This window comes from Lygodium microphyllum, chromosome 18 (assembly GCF_053477565.2).
Source record: "Lygodium microphyllum isolate KBCC chromosome 18, Lygodium_microphyllum_v1.1.10, whole genome shotgun sequence".
NCBI lineage: Eukaryota > Viridiplantae > Streptophyta > Polypodiopsida > Schizaeales > Lygodiaceae > Lygodium > Lygodium microphyllum.
In genome coordinates this window covers 52751737-52771965 of record NC_141152.1, presented here as the reverse complement: position 1 = coordinate 52771965, position 20229 = coordinate 52751737, and the positions used below count along the sequence as shown (strand labels likewise).

The window sequence follows — 20229 nt, the reverse complement described above, 5'->3', positions numbered from 1 at the left end:
CCAACACTTACAACTTGCAACATGTTCACAAAATGACAAGGTTTGTAGAGTTCTCAAACCTTACTGGATTTGCACATGAACAGCTTCTAACTCCCCAATGAAGATCAAAATGCACCCAAAACGCAAATCCAACCATAGAAACTCATGCTAGAGGTCTCTTACACACAAGTACTCCAAACTCGTGAAGACAGCTCATCCATTAGAGATCATATGAGAGAGACCTCCATATGTGCACTCCATAGTAAGGCTTCCTTGTAGACTCTTGTGCTTGAGGCTCATAGCTCCTTGCCTAGACACTGTTTTGATACCATGAAAAGATGGGGGTAGAGAGAGGGAGCTTAAGCTCTTATAAAACACAATACACAAAGAATGCACATAAGACAAGAAGATGAAACCCTAATCTTTCTTCTTCTCTACTATGACGGTCTACTAAGAACAAAGAGAGTATACAAATGGTCCATATTATGAGTACGCTAACTAAAAAGATGACTAGATAGATATCCCATTACTCAAGTAGGTAGACTAATCGATATCCAACTATAGAGTATCACTAGAAGCATATGTTGATGCAAGTATCAACCATGCTAGTGATATGAATGCAAAAATAACCCGAAATGTTTTCCCAAATTGAAACCTCACACAGCAGCCATTTCCTCGAAGGGGAAACATTTTAATTGGGGAAACGTGTTTTGAGCCAATTTGATTATCTTTTGGTGTTTTGGGCCTAACTCCTAATGTTTTAGGGTGTTTCCCACTTTTATCTTGCCAATATCATCCATGTCTTCTAGTGGGGCCTCAAGAGAGTGTGCATTGGTGGGCCATGCATAGTGCACTTTGCATCTCTTGATTGCTATCTAAGGAGACTCCCCACATCGATTTGGAGTATGCTTTTGACTGTTTGAATTAGTTGCAGTTCGAAAAGTCTAAGAATGTGCTACCGTGTAACCCCAAGATGTCTCCCTTGTGATTCCAGGAGTTGCTCTCTATAATGGTGCAACTCCAAGAGAAAAGAGTTCAAGGCAGCACTAATCTTGGAAATCCATCACCCTAGTTAGTGGTCCAAACCCTCTCGGGATATAGGCAATGGAAGCACCCTCTAATCTCATAGTACACTAGCCACCTACATATATAATTGCTTCTTGATCTTCGACTCAAGCTGGCAGACTTGATCCTTCAGGAGAAGGAAATCTACTCCATAGTGAGCACTTTCTATCTGAACTAGAGAGAGAGAGATTGCATTAAAGGGTACATAATATGACAATTCAGCAAGCATGTCGCTTCTTGCAAATCCAAAATAAGTGTGCAAGCTGAGATTGCCACTTCTATCACATTACTTCACATGCATCAATTTAATGCAGATATTACATTGAAAACAAATAGGTCTGATGAAAATGTGTGCTGAATAATAAGCCTTAGCATGATAGTTGAAAATAATAAGCTAATTATTGACCTTTGACCTTTCCAGCCCACAAACTGTCATTCTTTTAATGGTGACTAGAACTAAAGATATAGCTTCCCATGATTTTACAGGAGGTTGACAGAGTTAAGCCTGTATTCAAAACAGGTACTCAGATAATGTTCTATGTCACTTGCCAAGCTCCTGCAGAGATAGGCTGCAAACCTTTTCAGCTAGCAGGATGGGTGGGAATGGTGGGGGTTCCCCTAGATCAAAGGGATGAGTTACAAAATGAAAATGGGGAACAATGCTTTCGTGATGGGTGGTGTTCTGCCTGTCGATAGTGTGCCTGCAAATTCAATCATGGAAACTTGAGATTGGCCTGGGAAGCATCTCAAAAGTTTCTTGCTTAGGTCAAAACAAATTTGACAGTTTCAAATCATTTTGTTTCAAACAAACACGTTGATTCCTGCTCATCTTCAGAAAACTTCCAATCATCCCTTTGACAGTTTAGATCTAGCATAAACCACTAATCCCACCAACACATTGCCTTATCCTGAATAGAGCCAACCAAAAAAAAACCTGAAATATTTTTCAAAAATAAAAGTGATGTCATATCTGGCAGTTGATTAGATACACTTACAGCACCCCATACGGGTAGAGCAGTTGTTAAGGCCTCTATCTCAGTCACATGAGAAGGAAGGTTTGAATCCCAGGGGTGGACCGATGGTTTCAAGCTCAAAGTAATTGAAGCTTCCACATCGTCCATTTTGGGTCACTTCAACATTTTTCTACCTGACTGTTCTAGAATTAGCCATTTAATCCCACCAACACAGTACTCTGTCCTGAATGGAAGAACCAGAAAAAGGAAAAGTTTCCAAAATTCAAACTTAATTGCCATTTTCTGAAAAGTATCATGATGGAATTGTCACCCAAAACACACGCTCCTTGAAATAGTTTGTGATTTGTCTATGTTGAACCTTGGGTTCACAGCAAAAGCTGTAGCACAAACTTTTTGAGTTTGGTAGATAAGGCCGGTTACACACCAAAAAAGGGACACCCATTTTGTTAGCTTTGACCAATCAAAACATTTATTTAAGGGTTGGTGTCCGCAGTCCTTTACACACTGGAGAGGACATGACCTGTTGTTTACCTACTAAACAGGTGAACTACCCGCCCACTTTTGGACGGGGAGTCTCCCCTGCCCACTTGATAAAGTGGCGGACAAGGGTGCACTTTTTGCATTTGCAACCAATCAAAAGATTTATAAGTTTATTCTTTTTTATTTTTTTACAAACTGTATCCATTTGGTGTGTAAAGATATGGCACCCATGTCTGTGGCCAGTTTCAAAAAGTGCATGCCCACACTCTGGGCGGGGGTTGGCCGTCCATTACTTGGTGTGTAACCAGCCTAAGACAACTCTATTCTTCCACTAGACTCTCCTGCCTCTACTGCACGATCTGCAAGACAAAAGCATGCCTCGAAAGCCTCTACAATCAGATATGGCGGTGTCCTGACGACAATCATCGATGAGGCTATCAAGGATGCCGATGTAGATGAAGAGCAAGATATGCACCAAAGCTCACCTCACCGCGAGGAAGAAGGCTTGAGTGAAAACGCAATAAGCGACAAAGAAGAGCCGAAGGTACCACCCACTCAAGCGGCTAAACCATGGAAGCAAAAGAAGACTGACAAGAGCCAGAAGAAGAAGGAAGAAAGACTGAGCAAAGAAGAGCGAACCGAGATGAAGAGGGCTCAAAGAGAGTCAAGGAGGGTGGAGGAGGAACGAAGGAAAAAAGAAGAGAAAGAACTCCAAAGAATTAGAGAAGAATCAAAGAGGGCAGAAGAAGATGCAAAGAACGGCAGAGGAGGAAGCCGACGAGCTAAGAATGAAAGAACTTGCTGAGTTGGCTGAGGCCACTCATAGATCTATCGAAGAAACTCATGGGGAAGGAGAGATCGACCCTTTGAGTCCCCGTCATGAGGCTGAAGCAAGTGGCAGTGTGGAAGCGGCCAGAGTGGTTGTAGGCAAGGGCAAGTCCCTACTACACCCCCTGCCTTCCTCCTTCGTGCCAGTACCAACCGACACCACAACCACAACCACCCCACAACCCACGCCCTCTCTAGACACGGCCCAACTGATGAGCATGATGCAGCTACTTGTCAGTAAAGTAGCTGAGATTGTACCGGAAGCCGGAGCAAAAAGGTCCGCTGCCGTAGATGCCGAGTCCAGGAAAGATCCAAAACGACAGAAGCTAGAGGCGTCAACCACTACAGCCCCCACTCCCATGCAATCTAGTGCCGACTATGACGCTTATGTGGGTGAGCTTCTAGCACAATTGGACAAGGCAAAAGAAGAAAAGAAGGTGGCCCTGGTGGAGTTGGAGAAAGAAAAGGAAACTTCAACAGCCTTAAGGCTAAAAGTTTCAAAGCAAAGAGCCAACCGAAGAAGAGAGGTGAAAGCCCTACAAGTCAGCTGGAAGCAAAGACCAAGAAAGCCCAGGACAATGAGAGCCGCCTCAGACAAAGGCTGGAAGATGAAGAGCAAAACCTGGTGCCAGAACAGCAGAGCTTGAAGTTACTAGTGCAACAGTATGTTGACTTGGAACAAAGAACTGCCAAGCTGGAAAGATACCGACAAATAGAAGCTCAGGAGGGCGAGCCAAGTGAGCGACAAGAGGATACCATGGCTTTTCGGCTATGGTGTGAACTTAAAGAACAAGACAGATTGGAAAGAGAGATAGAGTTCCTAGAACAGGAAAGGTCGGAGTTCCCACAGCAGAAGCACAAAGGCAGCAGAATGGCGCACAACACTTGCAAGATGCGTTGGAGATTACTAAGGGAGACATAGAGGCCCTCATGGCCATGGCCTTCACCCAAAAAAGATTGCACTTCGCAAAGATCCAAAGCCATGAGCAGCTTGTGGAAGAAAAGTTAAAGCTATTTGCTGAGGCAGAAAAAAGATTTAGCATTGCAAATCAAGCAAAAGAAATTGCTAAAGAACAGCTAGCTCGAAAATCTAGGGAAAGGAACCAACTCTAGTTCTTAACAAATGAGCAGCAGCAAGTTGTGACGACCTTGGCAAGTGAGCTGGAGGAGGGAAGAAAGAAGATGGACGAGAGAGCCAACGAGTGGGAAAGAAACAACTTTGAAAGAGTTAGGAACTTAACGGAACGCTTGGCGGTGGCTGAGTGTGAGAGAGTACTCGCGGAGTCCAAGGCAGAAGCTGCTAATGTATGCGCCAACACACAAAGGCAAGCCTTCCTCAGCATAATACTACATGTCACCCAGGTGAAGGGCAATGATTCAGTGGAGAAGGTAAGAAGAAAGCTAGAACTGACCACCCGAGCACTAAGATATGACCTTCAAGAACGAGAGCTTTCAACAGGCACAGGAATCACAAAAGAGCAACAATTTCACTACCTACGTCGTACCGGCCTGTCCACTGTTGAGCTTAAGGAACTTGGGTTCGAACAGCATGAGCAGCCACCACCACCACCACAAGCGGCCGTAGCAGTTGCCGAGCAGAATGTCGAAGAGGGTCCGGACTTTGAGCAAGATGCTGAAGAAGAGCAACAAAGAATGCCCAGTCCGCCTCTACCAGACCTCCCGCTTGAAAAGCCCAAAGATGCCCACATGCCCGAGTACATTGTGACAGCCAGAAGAAGAAGACAAGAACTAGCAGAGGAAGCCCAACGCAGAGCACGATCACTGTCAAGACAATTCCCTGAAGAGCCAGTGCCACTACGGGGGGATCCCCATCCTATCGATTGGCCTCAGGAATTGGTCATATGGTGTGAACAGGAGTTCCAGACAAGGCTATTTGAACTTTCATTTACTTACCCACGCTCTCTGGACCGTGCGTTGCCTCTAGGCATCTAGCCAAGATCAAGGATCTGGCTAATGATCTTACAAACAGGTGGATAGAGAAAAGAAGCTTCATAATAACCAGATGGAGGCAAGAGCCTGCAGACTACTGGCAAGACAAGGTAAACAGGGTTCCCAAAACTGTCCAAGGCTACAAGGCACAGCCGAAGTGGCGGAGATGGATTTGGGATACCAATTTTGACGCCTGAACCGCCTTCTGCAGCTCACTCCCTGAAGAACGCAACGACCCCATCTACATGCCCTACTCCCGTAGGCATGGAGTTGACTATAATCGAAACATTCATGGGGATTTTGACTTTCCTAAGATATATAACATTAATGCCCGAAGCCCCGAGAAATGCCTAGTCTTTAGGTTAGAAGATCTCCTCCCATCTATCAACCGCTTCCTCACGGATTTTTCTTCTTGCCCAGATCCAGCCTTCCTAACTACCTGTAATTATCTTAGGCTTATCAAGTTCCTACTAATGCAGAGACCCACAGCCGAGGAAGCCCACCTCCCTCCACTCGTTTTTGACATCAACCTAGGGATAGATAGTAGAGCCATGACTAGATTAATGATGAGGGCAACCCTACTTCCCTCCTTTTGCCTAGAAATCTTAGAGGATATAAGTGATACCCACTTCACGAGGTGCAATCATCCTTTCTTGTCATCCACATCTCTGAAGGCCCGGGCCGGTATTAAAGAATATCTACAAAGTCGCGCATTCCTATCCCAATGCTTGCGACCGCCTCATAATCCAACTGAAGGTGACAGGCATTAGCCAGGACATCTTCCTTGTATGCAAATTCTTCAAAAAAAAAAAAAAAAACACGAGGACTCACTTCACTCACTACACCTAGGGTTCACACCTAGCCCCTCCTCCACTTCACACTTAGGGCACATCAAAAGGGCAAGACTTCCAGACCTGTCACCCTAAGTTTTGCATTGCACCTTCAATAACACACGAATTGGGTCCTCGAGTGTAGGACATTGCCAAGGGCTTACCCAAGGTTAGACCCATCTCCCAATTCCACTACACATGCACTTACACCACACCGTGAGACAAACACACCCCTTAGGGAGTGCACAACTTTCTCTTACACGCTATGATCGTGACTCAGTGAATGGCTACTCAGCTAAAGAAGATCATCCACGACATCCGCTACTGGCAGGAGTTTTTCCCTGAGTCGGACAGGACATCACTACAACAGTTTCAGGAGCTTTTGCATACTCCGATGATTGGATGGACCAACATGCTTGATGCAGCCGACCATCTGCCTCTCGATAGCTACCATGACTGAACCAAATCAAGCAGAAGGAAAACTCAATGATGGACCCACCATTGGCATAGATTTTGGAACCTCATATTCTCCAAATGATTAGAGATGCCTATGCAAAACCTTTATCAGCCGTCGCAGAATGGGAGCTACAACTGTGTGAGAAATGCTAAGCATCTTCATGAAGTCTAAAGCACGTCGGAATCTCTCCCGGTCATCGTTAATCAAACTCCATGACCTCCCATTTACAACAGCACCTTTTGATTGTCGTCATCTACCCAACATTTCCACTTAGCAACAACCCCAACTACCCCACTACTCCCCACCACAGTGCCATGGGACTGGCACTTAGCTAGAAGGGGGGTAATGTTTACCGCAGCACAGGGGAGCGGAAAAATGGAAGGAGATAACCGAAAGGGCACAAGACAAAGGAAGGAAAAGGCGCCCCGGATGGAAGTCAGACCCTGAAAATTTTGAATGACAACCTCTCTAGAAGGCCTCAATATCGCCCCGAGAAAAGAAAAAAGTAAAAGCGCACCATTAATTGTGAAAGCGCTCCCAAATCCTTGTAAAAGAGTGCCAGGCTCACTCCTACGCAAATTGTATGCACTAGTTGGGAATGGGATAAGTTAGAACAGTGGGAAATAGGAAAAGAGAACCTAGGCTAATGGCTGGCCATGTAAAAAGTGGGGATGACTGCCCAAAAAGTAGGGCATGTATATAAAGTTCAAAAGTGAATGAGAAGCTCATTCTGGTGTGCGGCCAAAGCTTCTTCTTCTTCTTCTCTTGTATCTTGCCTTCTTGCTTGTGCTTGAGTGAGGGATTGAGGGAGTGTGAGGGAGTGAGGGAGTGAGTGTGTGAGAGTGTGAGAGTAAGGGATCGTGGAGAAGAAGCTCTCCATCTTTTCTCTTCATCTTCTCTTCTTCCCTTCTCTTCTCTTCTCTCGCGCGGCTATAAAGGATGGAGCTTGACGGAGAGAGCTTGAGGTTGCTTGAGCTTGCAGCAAGGATCGTGGAGCTACCGAAGTGCAAGAGAGAGGAGGAAACTCGATCAAGCATTAAGGTAAGCTCACTACACCCGTAAGGTAGGCATTGCGCATCGGCTATGTGAGAGGTAGCCATGGCTGCTCGGCTTGCAACGCTTGATCAATAAGCGGTCCGTAGGTCTCGAGGTAGAGCTCCGTAGCTCCCCTCCAAGAGTTGTAGTGGGGAGGGTGTGGGGGATGTGGGCCCTCGCGTGAGATGGCCTATGACGCCTCTGTGGGAGGTGGATGTGGAGGCCTATGGTCCTATCGGGTGGGACGAGGAGAGGGGGGCCGCATAGTGCTCTGCCCCGGGAGGGAGGGGAGGGGGGGTCCCTCCTGCTCCCTGCTGCCGTGGCTATGTGTGAGGGGCTGACTGCGGGCCCCCCCAGCCGTCTCCCTCTCTGTCGTCTCCGGACTCATGTAAAGCCGTCTGCGTCCACCTATGGGCCTGTCGGCCAAGCCGCATTGGCTCCGAAGCACATGCAATCTGCTGCCTAATGCCCAAAGTCATGGCAACACAGACATTTCCCTGGCTGCCCGGTCGCAATAACCAGTTGCCTGAAGGAGTGTTCGCCTGCCTCAATCTCCAAAAATTGTAGTATATTCTTCGTCTCTTTCACTGCCACCCGTACCTTTGGGACTGCTATGGTTGTCATTGTGTCCGCAAAAGAGGCGGAAAGGACAGTGCCGAAGAGTCGTCCAATCTGGCGATACTCTACCGCCAGTCCAGGGAAGAGTAGGGTGACCGGATGTCTAAGAAACCTGTTGTGGAGTGCGAATGCCTCCGCTGTGAAACCACTGTACCAGGGAACCATGTAGATGACCCCCTTTGTGGAAGCATAGGGTGAACTAGCCACAAGCTCACGGGCTACGTCTGCCGAGGTGAGTCGTATCATGAAGATCCTTTGCCCCATGAGAACTGCCTCCACGATCTGCGTTGTGCCAATGCACAGCGTGGAGTGAAGCCAAACCTGAAGCTGGGCCATGGATGGGGAATGTCCAACGACCTGACCAAAGATCAATGTTTCTTTTAGCTCCAGCTCTATGGCACGGATGGCTAAGAGCTATTCCTTAGAGAGGACAACGTGCAAGGTGTTTGACTGGGGGGCACTTGCAGAATGCACCGGCATCTGACCAAGGTTTCCATTGCGCATCTATACTAAGAACCTACCAATTACACTATTGTACTGCCAAAGGGGGGAGTGTTGCTGCAAATGGAGGGAGCAACTTCGCAGGGGGGGGGGGGGGGTGTTTTGGATTCTGTTTTCCGACGGCGATAGAGGCACCGGGCACCACGGATTATAGTGTGGGGGGCCTGCAGGCAGGTGGCCGTAGGGTGAAGGAGGCGGGGGAGAAAGGGGGCAAGTACCAGGGCGTGGGGGAGGTGGTAGGGTGGGGGGAGGGTGACCATGCATGGGGGAGCAGCGGGGCGGAGGGGGTGACCAGGCGTGGGGGCGAGCGTGGGGGAGGCAGCGCAATGGAGCAGAGAGTTGGCGGGAGAGAGAGGCGCAGCACGCCACGTGGAGGGGCAGGCGGGAGGAACGGGGGGTTAGCGGGGGGCGCAATGGCAGGTTGGCAGTGCAATGGGCGGAAGCTTCCTTTCAGATTACACAAATATAGGACCCACCCATGATAGCAAAGAGATAGCTCTCTTGATTGAGATGCCAAGCAACTCTCTATGAAAATTCTGAACAATGCAAACAATGAAGACCAAAATCTGACAAAGGAGATCCTTCTCTGGTTAGCTCCCCCGAACAAAATGATGTTCTCCTATCTCAAAGCAGGTTTGTAAATACATCTCTAGATAGTTCCAAACACAAGGTAACACAGCCTCAAAATCTAGACAACTTCTGAAAGAAAACTATCATGCAAAATCAGCCCAAAATGACTGAAGCTGACCAATACAAGTTCACCTAGTAAAGATAAAGTCTAGAACAGCCTCACTGATGAAGACAATACCTGGGACACTGTTGCCTGATGAAGACTATGCTGCAGAATAACTCTTCTGGTGAAAAAAAAGCTCATACAGCCGTGCCGGTGAGGAGCACACACTAATGATATAGATGCTAAGGTGATACAGCCTTGCTAATGATGACACACTTTAATGACACGAACGTAAGCTAATACAGCCTTGCTGGTGAGGAGCATGGTCTAATGATATGGATGCTAACCTGTGGGGCTGCATGGATCATGGGCAATCTACATCTCAATCCTGAAAGGGTTCATAGAGGTTGATCATGGATCCTAGCATGGTTAATGGGCAATCCGCATCTCAAACCGGAGGGGATTCATAGAGGTTGACCATGGATCCTAGCATCCTACCAATCTAGTCTATAATGTGTTTAATGTACTGCAAACTATGTTTCAGGTTTTCTTTCAGACAGATGCTTATAGACATAACCATATGCAGCACTTGGGCCAATATTAGTGAAACAATAGAAAATAGATAACTTGTTTTGTTCTTACATGGAAAAGTGGCTGCAAGTTCTATGAGAAGATTATGTTTATAGTTTGTCTAAAAGAGTTGCTTCACACATTCCAGCAGAATATGCAAACATCATGCTGTGCACATGAATCTAAGAGTCAACAGCAACACATAAAGAGCCTGCTCCACACGCCATGATTTCATAAATTTATACCCAAAAAAAAATGATAGTGAGTCTAACAAGACCAGTTTCTTGGCACCATTGATTTTTCAAACAAAACAACACAAAAGTGACCAACCTGGACAGTTCAAGCTTGAGTGGTGGCATATAGAAAATTGTTCAGCCACAGAAACTGCATGCAGGCTACTGAATGATGAACATAAATATTACAGACTTGGGAGCCTCCATGACGCTCTTATGTTCACACTAACATATTCATGTGTCCAACAGCTTTGTCAAGCTCATCAATCTTAGAAAGTAGTGACTCCTTTTCCTTTATTAGTGCAGAGATGTACATATCTTGTTCTCTTTCTAAAGTTTCAATCTCATCAATTTTCTCACTCACACGTTCATACTCAGCCTCTTCTGCCAGCTGACGTGCTTCCCTTACTAGCCCAGATATCTGTTGCCAAAAAGCAGGATGGCATAAGCAATCCAATTGTGCTCAAGCATGTGTAGGACATAAAAAATGAGAGGGCTACTAATTTTAGAGAGGGCATTACCTTTGAGGAAATCTTTGATATCAATATATTTGAAGTCACAGCACCTTCACTGACTATTTTCCTGGCCTGGTGAAGCCTCCTTGTAACCTTGACATGTATTTCCCCTTTTCTTACACCCTGAAGGGGAATCCACATGTCTGCTGTATGATTATGCAGAAGACTTTGATATTGAACAGCACAATATCCTATATTAGAGGTTGGCAAGACAATATTGTGATCCTTGACATGAAGCTCTAATATTTTTCCATCATCTGGAAACTCTATAGTCTGGTTCCAACATGGATGCAAGGTCTTGTGAATGACCTGAAAAGTAGCATTCTTTGTATTATGCATTCATTAACCCCCTAACAAGCTTTTTACAAAATTTGAAAAGACATGACAATTCGTTTAAGTCATTACTAGAAAAATAGCAGAAATTTTTTTGCAGGTGTACCTTTGTCCTTTTCTTTTGTTTACCATAGTGAACACTCACAAAAGGATCACTTGTTCCACGCAAGTCAGCAGCTACTAGGTCTCTAGCTTCAACTAGCACAAGTTCAATCATGCCACTGGTTGAAGTCGAATTCTGCGCTTGAAGTCACAATTGGAGAATCAAAATCATGGATCACCAAAAATAAGAGTAGGCAAACAGTTACTGTGTACAGCAAATAAACTCAAAACCTGATAATTATCATTGTTGGATCGAGCTTTTGTGACCTTTATTATTAACTTAATCTCCCCAGTGTCCATGTTTTCAAATGGTATCCAAATCTCTCTTTCCTCATCATCTTTTAGCCCTTCCAAATTCACCCTAGAGCTTCCCAATGCATCATCAAAAATTAGATCAGCATCATAACATTTCAATTTCAGATACTCCCCACCACTAATTTCTGCAAACTCAAATGTTTGATTCCAAGTCGGATTGAGATTTTGTGGTACTGTCTTTGTTCTTCGTAGAGTCTGCATGCCCAGGAAGACGTATAAACAAAAAAATGTCTCACATAACTCTGAGTAATGACAAATGGCATTGCAAGCCAGTTCTAAAATGGCAGCCAACACCAGGAAAAATGACAAGGACTTGTCATGATGCAAAGCAATCCTTTCCAGTGTAGACATGCAGAGTAAATGCCATGGGAAGATGCACATTATGATGACAATGACGAAAGATTTGGCACAACAATTTTTGCAACATGATGAAAAGTACAGTGCATGCTCCTACATATGATCCTAGTGCATACAGGCCCTTGGAATTCAGATGGTCATAATTGTTTAGTATTAGGACATGATATGTCTACTTGGTGATCATTTTTTAATTTGTCAACATGGTACCCTAACAACAATTACTGGGACTTTCTGTCTTTCTGTCTTTCAATGACAATTGCTCGGACTAACATAAACAAATATCAGATTATGAAGAAGTGGTAACAGATGTAGACGAGGGAGAAGGCAGAGCAACTGAATAAGTCACAGGTTGATATGCAATACAGTTTACAGTCCCATTGACTGAGCTAGGCATTGTTTTCTGTTTGTATTGTGAACAGCAATCATTAGGCACCCAAACTTTGCATGACCCTAGGAAAGAAACAACATTTCTTTTGCACTCAGGATCACCTTAAAAATAAGAGAAAAACACTTGCAACAGATCAATTGATACATAGGAAAAGAGGTAACAGTAGAACATAAAGAAACAAAGATTAGAGGCAATCACTCATCCCTGACCAACAATATGCTGCACTGTCCGTAATTTTCATACATATATAGGAGACAATAAACCATCTCTGACCTTAGCAGCAAGCCAGGAGACGGAAGCTGTAGTACTCAGTCTGCAAGATTGTGAAAAATGTGTACAAGTACTGTACCGGTTGCCCACATAGCACAACCACATTGTAGCAATGCCCTCATAGCTCACACCTGTAAAACTCTTATCTCCATTGAGAACGAAAGCCCAAATATTAAGATACAAGAGCATAGGCCGAACTATAAGAGTGCATGCCCACAAGCCAAGTGAAGGTGGCAACTTTAGATGAACTACAACTTCCTAGGCCAACTTCACTAGTCCAAACTTCAGTACTGATGAACTCCTATTTCTGCTCCACTGCTCTTGCTTCACCTGCTCTCCCACTTCCCTCATTCTTTGGAGAATGCCTCTTGTCAATTCAATTAAAACTGAGAGAAATTCCCCATTTTAAAGAAGAGTTGGGGATAGGTGTAATCTTCAGCCCTCATGTCTAACAGTTCACTTATCATTATTGACAGACTCAAAAGTTTGTTTTAAAAATGTCTCACAATGTCAAACATTTTCAAATTTTGAATTAGCTATTGCACAAAAGTTGTAAAACTTTAAGCAAAGTTTGAATTGTTTGGCCTAACACACTAACAGGACTGAGAACAGTTACACAACAATACAATAATCTTCTAGTGATAAACTCGGAAGTACTTCTGATGCTGAAAATGGTAACATCAAGTCACAGCCTTGGAAGCACAAATGTAAGTCTAAAGCAGACCTTCTAGCAAACACGTGCTTGCAAAGAGACCATCTTGCTTCGTTTCTGCCATTTATCCTTGCACAGCCAAAATTACCTAGGGGATAACTGCATGGGGAGAAGTTGCCCCTTACAGTAAACCTATTGAATTGTGAAACTCCATGAAGTTGCTTCATGGACATTCATCATCAGTGAGATGGAAGCAGTTGGTAGCAAGTACCATGGCACTGCTCTAGATCAACTCACCAATAGAGTAAAAGCATGGTAAATGTGAACTCCAAATCTCTGTCTGGAGCAAAGTGTTCGTAAGTGCTACTTTATGGGTTCTAAGATATCTAGTAGACAATGAGGTGAGGGCTTTTGGAAGTTAACGTGGTTAAAAAGCAACACAAACATTATGTTTACTCTTGAATTACGGGAAGAGGCACATAAACAACACAGCCTTGTTAGTGCTAAAAGGCATAGATAGTGTATTGTGCTTATATTCCTACATTTCACATTGTTGGAAAGTTTGGCATCAGAATGCCTCAAACATACATTATCTTTCTAAAAGAAAAATTTGTCTATTATTTTCCCTTATTGAATCAAAGTCTGTTTTTTATTTAAAATACTCAATATGGTCAGCCAAAAGGTTGTTAGAAGACACAAAGGAAAAAGAAATGATTATAAGACTATTCAACCCTAGTTTGAATGATGCCATCCAGCACATAAAAAGGTAACAATACTTTTTCTAAAAGGCTCATTGAAATAATAAATAAGCTGGAAGATGGAGGGATTTTATACAAAAGCCTTCAGTTTCTTCAAATATTCTACACATTTGCCCAAAAACAGTACCTTTCCATATTGCAGTAGAACATAGGGGTCACTTGTTCCCGATTTGTCTTTTGCAGCAAGATTTCTGCCTTGTTCAACTGTGATCTTCAAATTTCTCCCCGTTGCAGCTTGAAAGCTGGAGAGAGATCCAAGTAAATGATGTGGAAATTCAGTGGTGGATCCATCAACATAATGCCACTCCTTCACCACAAGTTTCACAGTTAACTGTATCAACAAAGCCAGAAAAGGCTATCTGAGACATTAAACAATATTTGATGTGAAAGAACTCCATTATTGTGTGGAAACACCTAAACGCCCAACATTTAATCAATAAATTCTCATCACAAGTAAGAAAGCAAGAACATGTTGTATTACATATAATCACTTTCTAATATTCTTTGCTCTTTCACGTATCGATAGACACAACCTGACCTGCTACATGAAGGTGGAGTTTCCACCGATCCAGTCAATGCATTGAACATCCTTACAATGTGTACATCCAACAGCACTTCAATGTATCTGAAAAGGTCTGAAGTTGATTGCCAGCCCTTTATTTTACTGCTCTAGGAAGCTGGAAATAGAAATTCAATGGTAAAACCCCTTAAACCAGGATGTCTGAGCTTATATATGTGCAGCTGCAGCTCATCTCTCTGGTTTGAGGCTGCTAAGGTGTGTCCTGTTAAGCAATGAAAATTTTTATTGGAACATACAGGCAAGTACAACTCAGGGCAGATGTAAGCAAGCTATAAGAGGTACAACTCAGGGCAGATGTAAGCAAGCTATAATGTACGAATAACATCAACAGTAAGAAAAGTATCCACTACTCTTCAGACCAGATGGAAACGTACAGAACACAAGCATGACTGTCCCCAAAGTGGAAGACTAGGTCAGGGCTTCAAGTACAACCATGAGGCTGTGGGCTCATGTCTCCAAGGAGGGGTTGACGCCTGGTTCTTGCAAATCTTTATAGTGACACTGACCTTCATGGAGGAGCAAGTGGTTCAGAAGATGACACACATATGCAATCTGCACTGGAAGTCAAATGGGTGTAGATGAAGTCCTCCTGGGAAAGTGGCTAGAGATACACTAATATGTCTGGGTGCCGAGATCAAGGGTCTCAAAACGAAGGAACATCAAGTATGATATTGACAAAACCAGTGCAAATAATGGATAGTAGAATCAGCATCTATACAATGATCACACACATGTCCATGCACACAAGAGAGTGTCAAGAACAATGTTAGCCTAAGCTGCATTATTCCTGACAATAAAGCTTGGCTTCTGAACCGTACATAAAACTGATGGCCTCTCTTCCTAAGAACTAACATGATCACTTGCTTTTGTCAAAAAGCAGCTTTTAATGTTTGATTGTGCCAATATAAATACACCTAAAGGATGTTCATTTTATTTGTAAGCCTTGATGGTTAAGATTTAAAGGCTTGTTCTTAACAGAAAAATCAACTGCGCTCAGGAGCATGCAGCCAGGCAGGCCCTCCTTTCACAAGAGCTTCATGGACAGTGCCTCATTTCTCAATCAGATTTTGAATACAACAAAAAAATGTCCTTTAGCTGACCATAATCACAAATCTTTAACTTTACAAGATGTTGACATAGCTTTGATAACTAACAATTAACAGCCCCTGGAAATAGCTTCAGTACTGGCCTGTAATTGGGAACTAATGGCAGTTAGCAGGGCACATAGATTTGCAAGTACACAATTTACAATAATGAACATGCAGCAAACGTGCACATATGGTTTTAAGGCACAAACACTTATGTAGAATGCAACATGATCAGTCCGAAACTTTAAAAGATAATGGAAAAAGTTGCAAGGTTAGCAGATTCAGTAATGTCTCGTGCATGGGCATGCCAGGGGTTTAGAGTCTAGACAAATGCAAAAGAACCATAAAGATGGTTCTTCTAGTCCAACTTTTCATAACAAGTCTCCAGTCCCAAAAAAAAGAGCCATTAGATTAAGCACCTCTGCAGTATCATTTCCTTCAATTGGAACACTCATAGTGACTTGATCTCCACAATGTGCAGACCTTTTTGCCAAAGCACTGTTACTTTTTCCAATGGCCCAAAATACAGAGGAATCATCCTGAACATATTTGACCTGTAGATAAAAATACAAAAGCAAGAGGTAAGATAATTGGGTAGAAGAAGTTCTAAGGCATTTCTTACCTGCATTATTCAAAGTCTAGAGCACAGATGTGTGCACATTTGATCATGCAAAAGACTGACAATGACCTGGAAAAAAGAAGTGTTTGGGATTTCAGAATCTTACCTTTATTTTACAATGGCCAAGAGAGTTGAGCACTCTCTGGTTTGACACTTGTTCATAGACATTACAATATATGCTACCTGTGCTTCCTTCAAGCATCAGATCAAAAGTTTCATCCCATTGTGGTGATGGAACACTTTCACTACAAAAGCCAGTTTTTTTACTAACACCTTCCAGCTTGACTTCAACCATAATGCCTTTGCTTTCGTTTTCTGGAATGTCACTTTTATTGAATCTGGAATTTGAGGTACTTGATGATGCTCCCAAATTTTCAATAGATACAACCATTACAGATATTTTTGCACCAGATACACGTTTCTTCATGTCAACTGCTGGGAAAGAAAAACAACTCCTGTGGGGTTCCACCATAGTCTTCTTCAAAACTCCAGCCACAACTTTCTCCTGTCAGATAATAAGGCAGAAAGATAACATTTTGAGGAGTCAAAAACACTACTCTTTCAGGAGGAGCAAAAAAATATTTTGTAATGAGACAAACCAGGCACGAAGCGATGCCAGGCACTTCAAGTGATGGAGGTGATTCACTATCACCTCCAAAAGCAACCCCCAGATGAATTTCTGGAGTTGTCTCGAAAGAATAAAGTAAAGAATGACACTCAGGAATCGGTACAATGCGAAGCTGTCCACATACAAGATATGTAATGAAAATGGTGCTGGACTCAACAAAAGTTTACAAATGAAACATGCTGTAACTTAATAACCAAGAGACGCATAAACAAGAATTTCGTATGCCATACATCACCCTTCAAGTGAAGATTGTTAATAACGATTCGAGCAAGTCTTTCAATGGGCCCTGCTACAGTTGCTGCAAGAAGGATGCTCATGTCACTGGTATCCCATTCAAAGCCTATGTGAAGAACATGCTACACACACAAGGCAAACAAACTGAGTGAGACTATGCATTCACCCATATAAATGAAACATTTATCTTTCTTGATTAAATGATGACTTCCTGACTAGGGAAAGACAGAAACTTCTTGCCAAACAAAACATGACCCTCGTGCACATCATCAAAACAAAAGTGTCCACATGCAAGAGCACACAAGTATGATGTTTATACAATATGTACACATGACAATATGTGTGCATGAACGTGTACATATTTCAAGCCTCAAAACAGACCAACTTGGACAATGTATAACTTTTCAGCATACTATCTAAACAGACAATGCAATCATATTCAAACAAACAACTGACAAATTGAACATTGCAACAAGGTTGGGGGAAAAGAATCGACAAACCTCCTTCCCCTCCATTGTCCAATAGGAACCTTGCAGACCCAAACCAGGTGGTGCTAATCCTAACGAAAACTCCTGCAGCTCTATATTTTCCTATAATCACAGATATTTAGTTTTCTTAACAGTAGTGTCCAAACCAAATTAAGCTAATGAAAAGATATACTTCTTTGTTGACACTCACAATAAGTTTTGGTAATTTTGCCTTGAGTTTTTTCTGAAACCACACAACACAACTTAGCATGAATGAGAACACCACCTTTAGGCTAACATTTTTCTCATGATGATAATAAAAGACATGGACCTTGAGCAGACAAACATCTAATCAGAAAGTTGAGCATGAACTCCAAGTTCTCTCACCATCAACATAGCAGAAAACTTATGGGAGAGCTTTGGCTCCATATAATTAGGCCATAAATTTATCAGTAGCTTATTCAGCCATTCGCAGGGCTCCAAAGGTGTTAGCGGCTGTAAAAGATAAGCCAGTAGTTAGACAAGATTCTCTAACTGGAACAAGATTAGCATGAGACAAATCAACTGAAAGTAGAATGAAAATTTCTGCTCACATACTAAGGTATTCTGCATGTGCCACTTCCTCTTAAGGTTCATTTCTTCTACAAGTGTTTTGCGTTGATGCCTTTCAAACTGTCAAACACAACCCACCAGAAAACCTTGAAATCAAATTATCTGATTAAACTTTTGCTCATGTAAATAGGTCAAGCATGAAAGAAAGCTGAGTTAGAACAAAAGGAACACTTCTAACTTGAACTTGAGAGAAGTTGTAGTGAGTAGAGTCTAGGTCAAGGGAAACTGTAAGTGCAATGAAACAAGAACTGATGAGCACGAGGAAAGAAGAAAAAGAAGCACCGCATCATTGAAGGGTATGGATGGGGGGAGGGAGAACAAGGTTTATACAATAAAATTAGAGTAAAACATATTAGCCACCTAAAATTTCCTTTCAATTTCTCACATTGGTGGTTTGCTGTGCTCAAGACCCATTCTCAAAGGACAACACTCTCCAACAATCTCCCTCAGCCGGCTCCCATGGGAAACAGTGGCTGCTGAACAGCCTCTGCCCCTTTATCACCCTTGGCTGTATCTCTTCCTCTCATCTTTCATTCATTACAGCATACATTCATTCTACAGTTTCTTCTTCTTCTTCTTTTGTGTTCTTGTCTGAGTTCATTATGTGTTGCTCGTGTCCATACACATTTTGCCTTCTCTCAACAAACCCCAATGTATCTTCAGATGGTATCAAAGCCGGTGCTCCTCTGAAGGGTATCTTATGTGACTATCATGGGAAGCTAGGTTTGCATAAGCAATGCACGTCTAACTCATGGAGACTCAAATGCCATCTTGGGAACACAGTCACTGCTTAGGGCCTCCCCTTCATTGGAGGACCTAAGGCAGCATTACTTTCTAACGTGGAGAACAAGGCTTCATCGTCATCTTCTCCCTCTTCTTTTGTGAGTCTACCTATTAGCAGACGTGTCAACTTCTCTCTCTCTCCCTTTTTTTTCGTGAAGATAATTGAATTAAGTAGTAAATACTTTACATCAGACCATCAGGTCGGCTTAGAAATAACAGAAAATAACAGTCCTAAAGGAAAGTCTACACAAACTCTAACACAGAAATATCACACTGAAAGCACAGCTGGTGTGGAGCGAACAATGTCCAGCCAGGGAGTAGCAATATCAGGAAGAACCAGGTCAGCAGACACCATAGAGGTGATTTGCCACAACACTAAACCCCAAATTCGGGCCACATGACCATGAATCCCAGATATACTGAATCAAAAATGAAGGCATTCTGAGTACGCCAAATATGCCACAAGGCTGTCCATCTGAGGAAATAGAAAAGGCAGGAATAATCTGAACTCAAAGAGGCCATGGAGGTCATCTTCCCCAAAATCCATGAACGAGCTGAAATCCGGTATCGAGTCAACGAGGACCAAACACAGAAAACAAAATTCCAAATCTGTCTTACAACAAGGCAAGAGACAAAAAGATGAAGCACTGTCTCATCACATGTAGTACAGAATATGCATCGACCAGCAGAGATCTTACAAGCACGCAGCACAATCCCAATAGGAAGAGCCCCAATAAGTAGCCTCCACATAAACACTTTTCCCTAATACGGAACCTTAGATTTCTAGAGCTGGATGAATCTGTCCTGCCACTTCTTTTTGCTTTCCTGAATGTGCCATACTTTATTTGTCTTATCCATGACCCATCTCTTGGTCTCTACCATCTGATGATATATCTGATTGGCCAACCTTTTCTCGAAATCATCACGAATCACAAATATCCAATTGCTCCAGGGAGACGAGAGCTATAATGTAGGCAAAGGATAGTAGCTTGTAATTCTGTTGTCCTGTATGGCCGTCCAAATAACATGATACCCTCTAGGCACCCGAAAGTGCTAGCGAATACACCGAAATGAATAAAGACGGGCCTGTCCAAGAATGACACCATCCTGGACTGACTGCAACCCCAACCGAACCATGCGGTTAAACTTGTCTCTCTGCAGATCTTTGTCAGGCCAGTCCAACAACCTGGAAGAGGCTGGTACTTCGCCTAGGAGAGAATTCTCCTCCTTGCGAGAATCCGGGGAGCGCCAAACCGAAAAACGTAACATCGCCTGCTAAGATGCAATCATATGGAAAAGGAGAAAAGACTGGGAGACCTTAACAGATCTTGTGGA

At 43.2% G+C, this 20229-nt stretch overlaps 1 protein-coding gene across 5 annotated transcripts in view; it reads right to left on the bottom strand.

Moving 5' to 3' along the window:
* LOC148020888 (synaptotagmin-4-like) overlaps positions 1–20229 on the bottom strand; it is an 81860-nt gene that overhangs the window by 13199 nt on the left and 48432 nt on the right. For 2 of the 5 annotated variants that reach the window (XM_087698690.1, XM_087698692.1), the window contains 14 exons: positions 18097–18171; positions 17887–17994; positions 17711–17743; positions 17533–17622; positions 17029–17154; positions 16770–16910; positions 16277–16675; positions 15971–16105; positions 14011–14214; positions 11375–11653; positions 11148–11279; positions 10715–11017; positions 10291–10614; positions 1384–1745 (listed from right to left, as the gene is read on the bottom strand). In XM_087698690.1, coding sequence (XP_087554816.1) covers positions 10414–10614; positions 10715–11017; positions 11148–11279; positions 11375–11653; positions 14011–14214; positions 15971–16105; positions 16277–16675; positions 16770–16910; positions 17029–17154; positions 17533–17622; positions 17711–17743; positions 17887–17994; positions 18097–18171 — 2226 coding nt within the window. In that variant the 3' untranslated portion in view covers positions 1384–1745; positions 10291–10413. Of the gene's footprint in view, positions 1–1383; positions 1746–10290; positions 10615–10714; positions 11018–11147; positions 11280–11374; positions 11654–14010; positions 14215–15970; positions 16106–16276; positions 16676–16769; positions 16911–17028; positions 17155–17532; positions 17623–17710; positions 17744–17886; positions 17995–18092; positions 18172–20229 lie in introns of those variants that run through there. The other 3 variants (XM_087698694.1, XM_087698691.1, XM_087698693.1) reach the window with 3 other exon arrangements.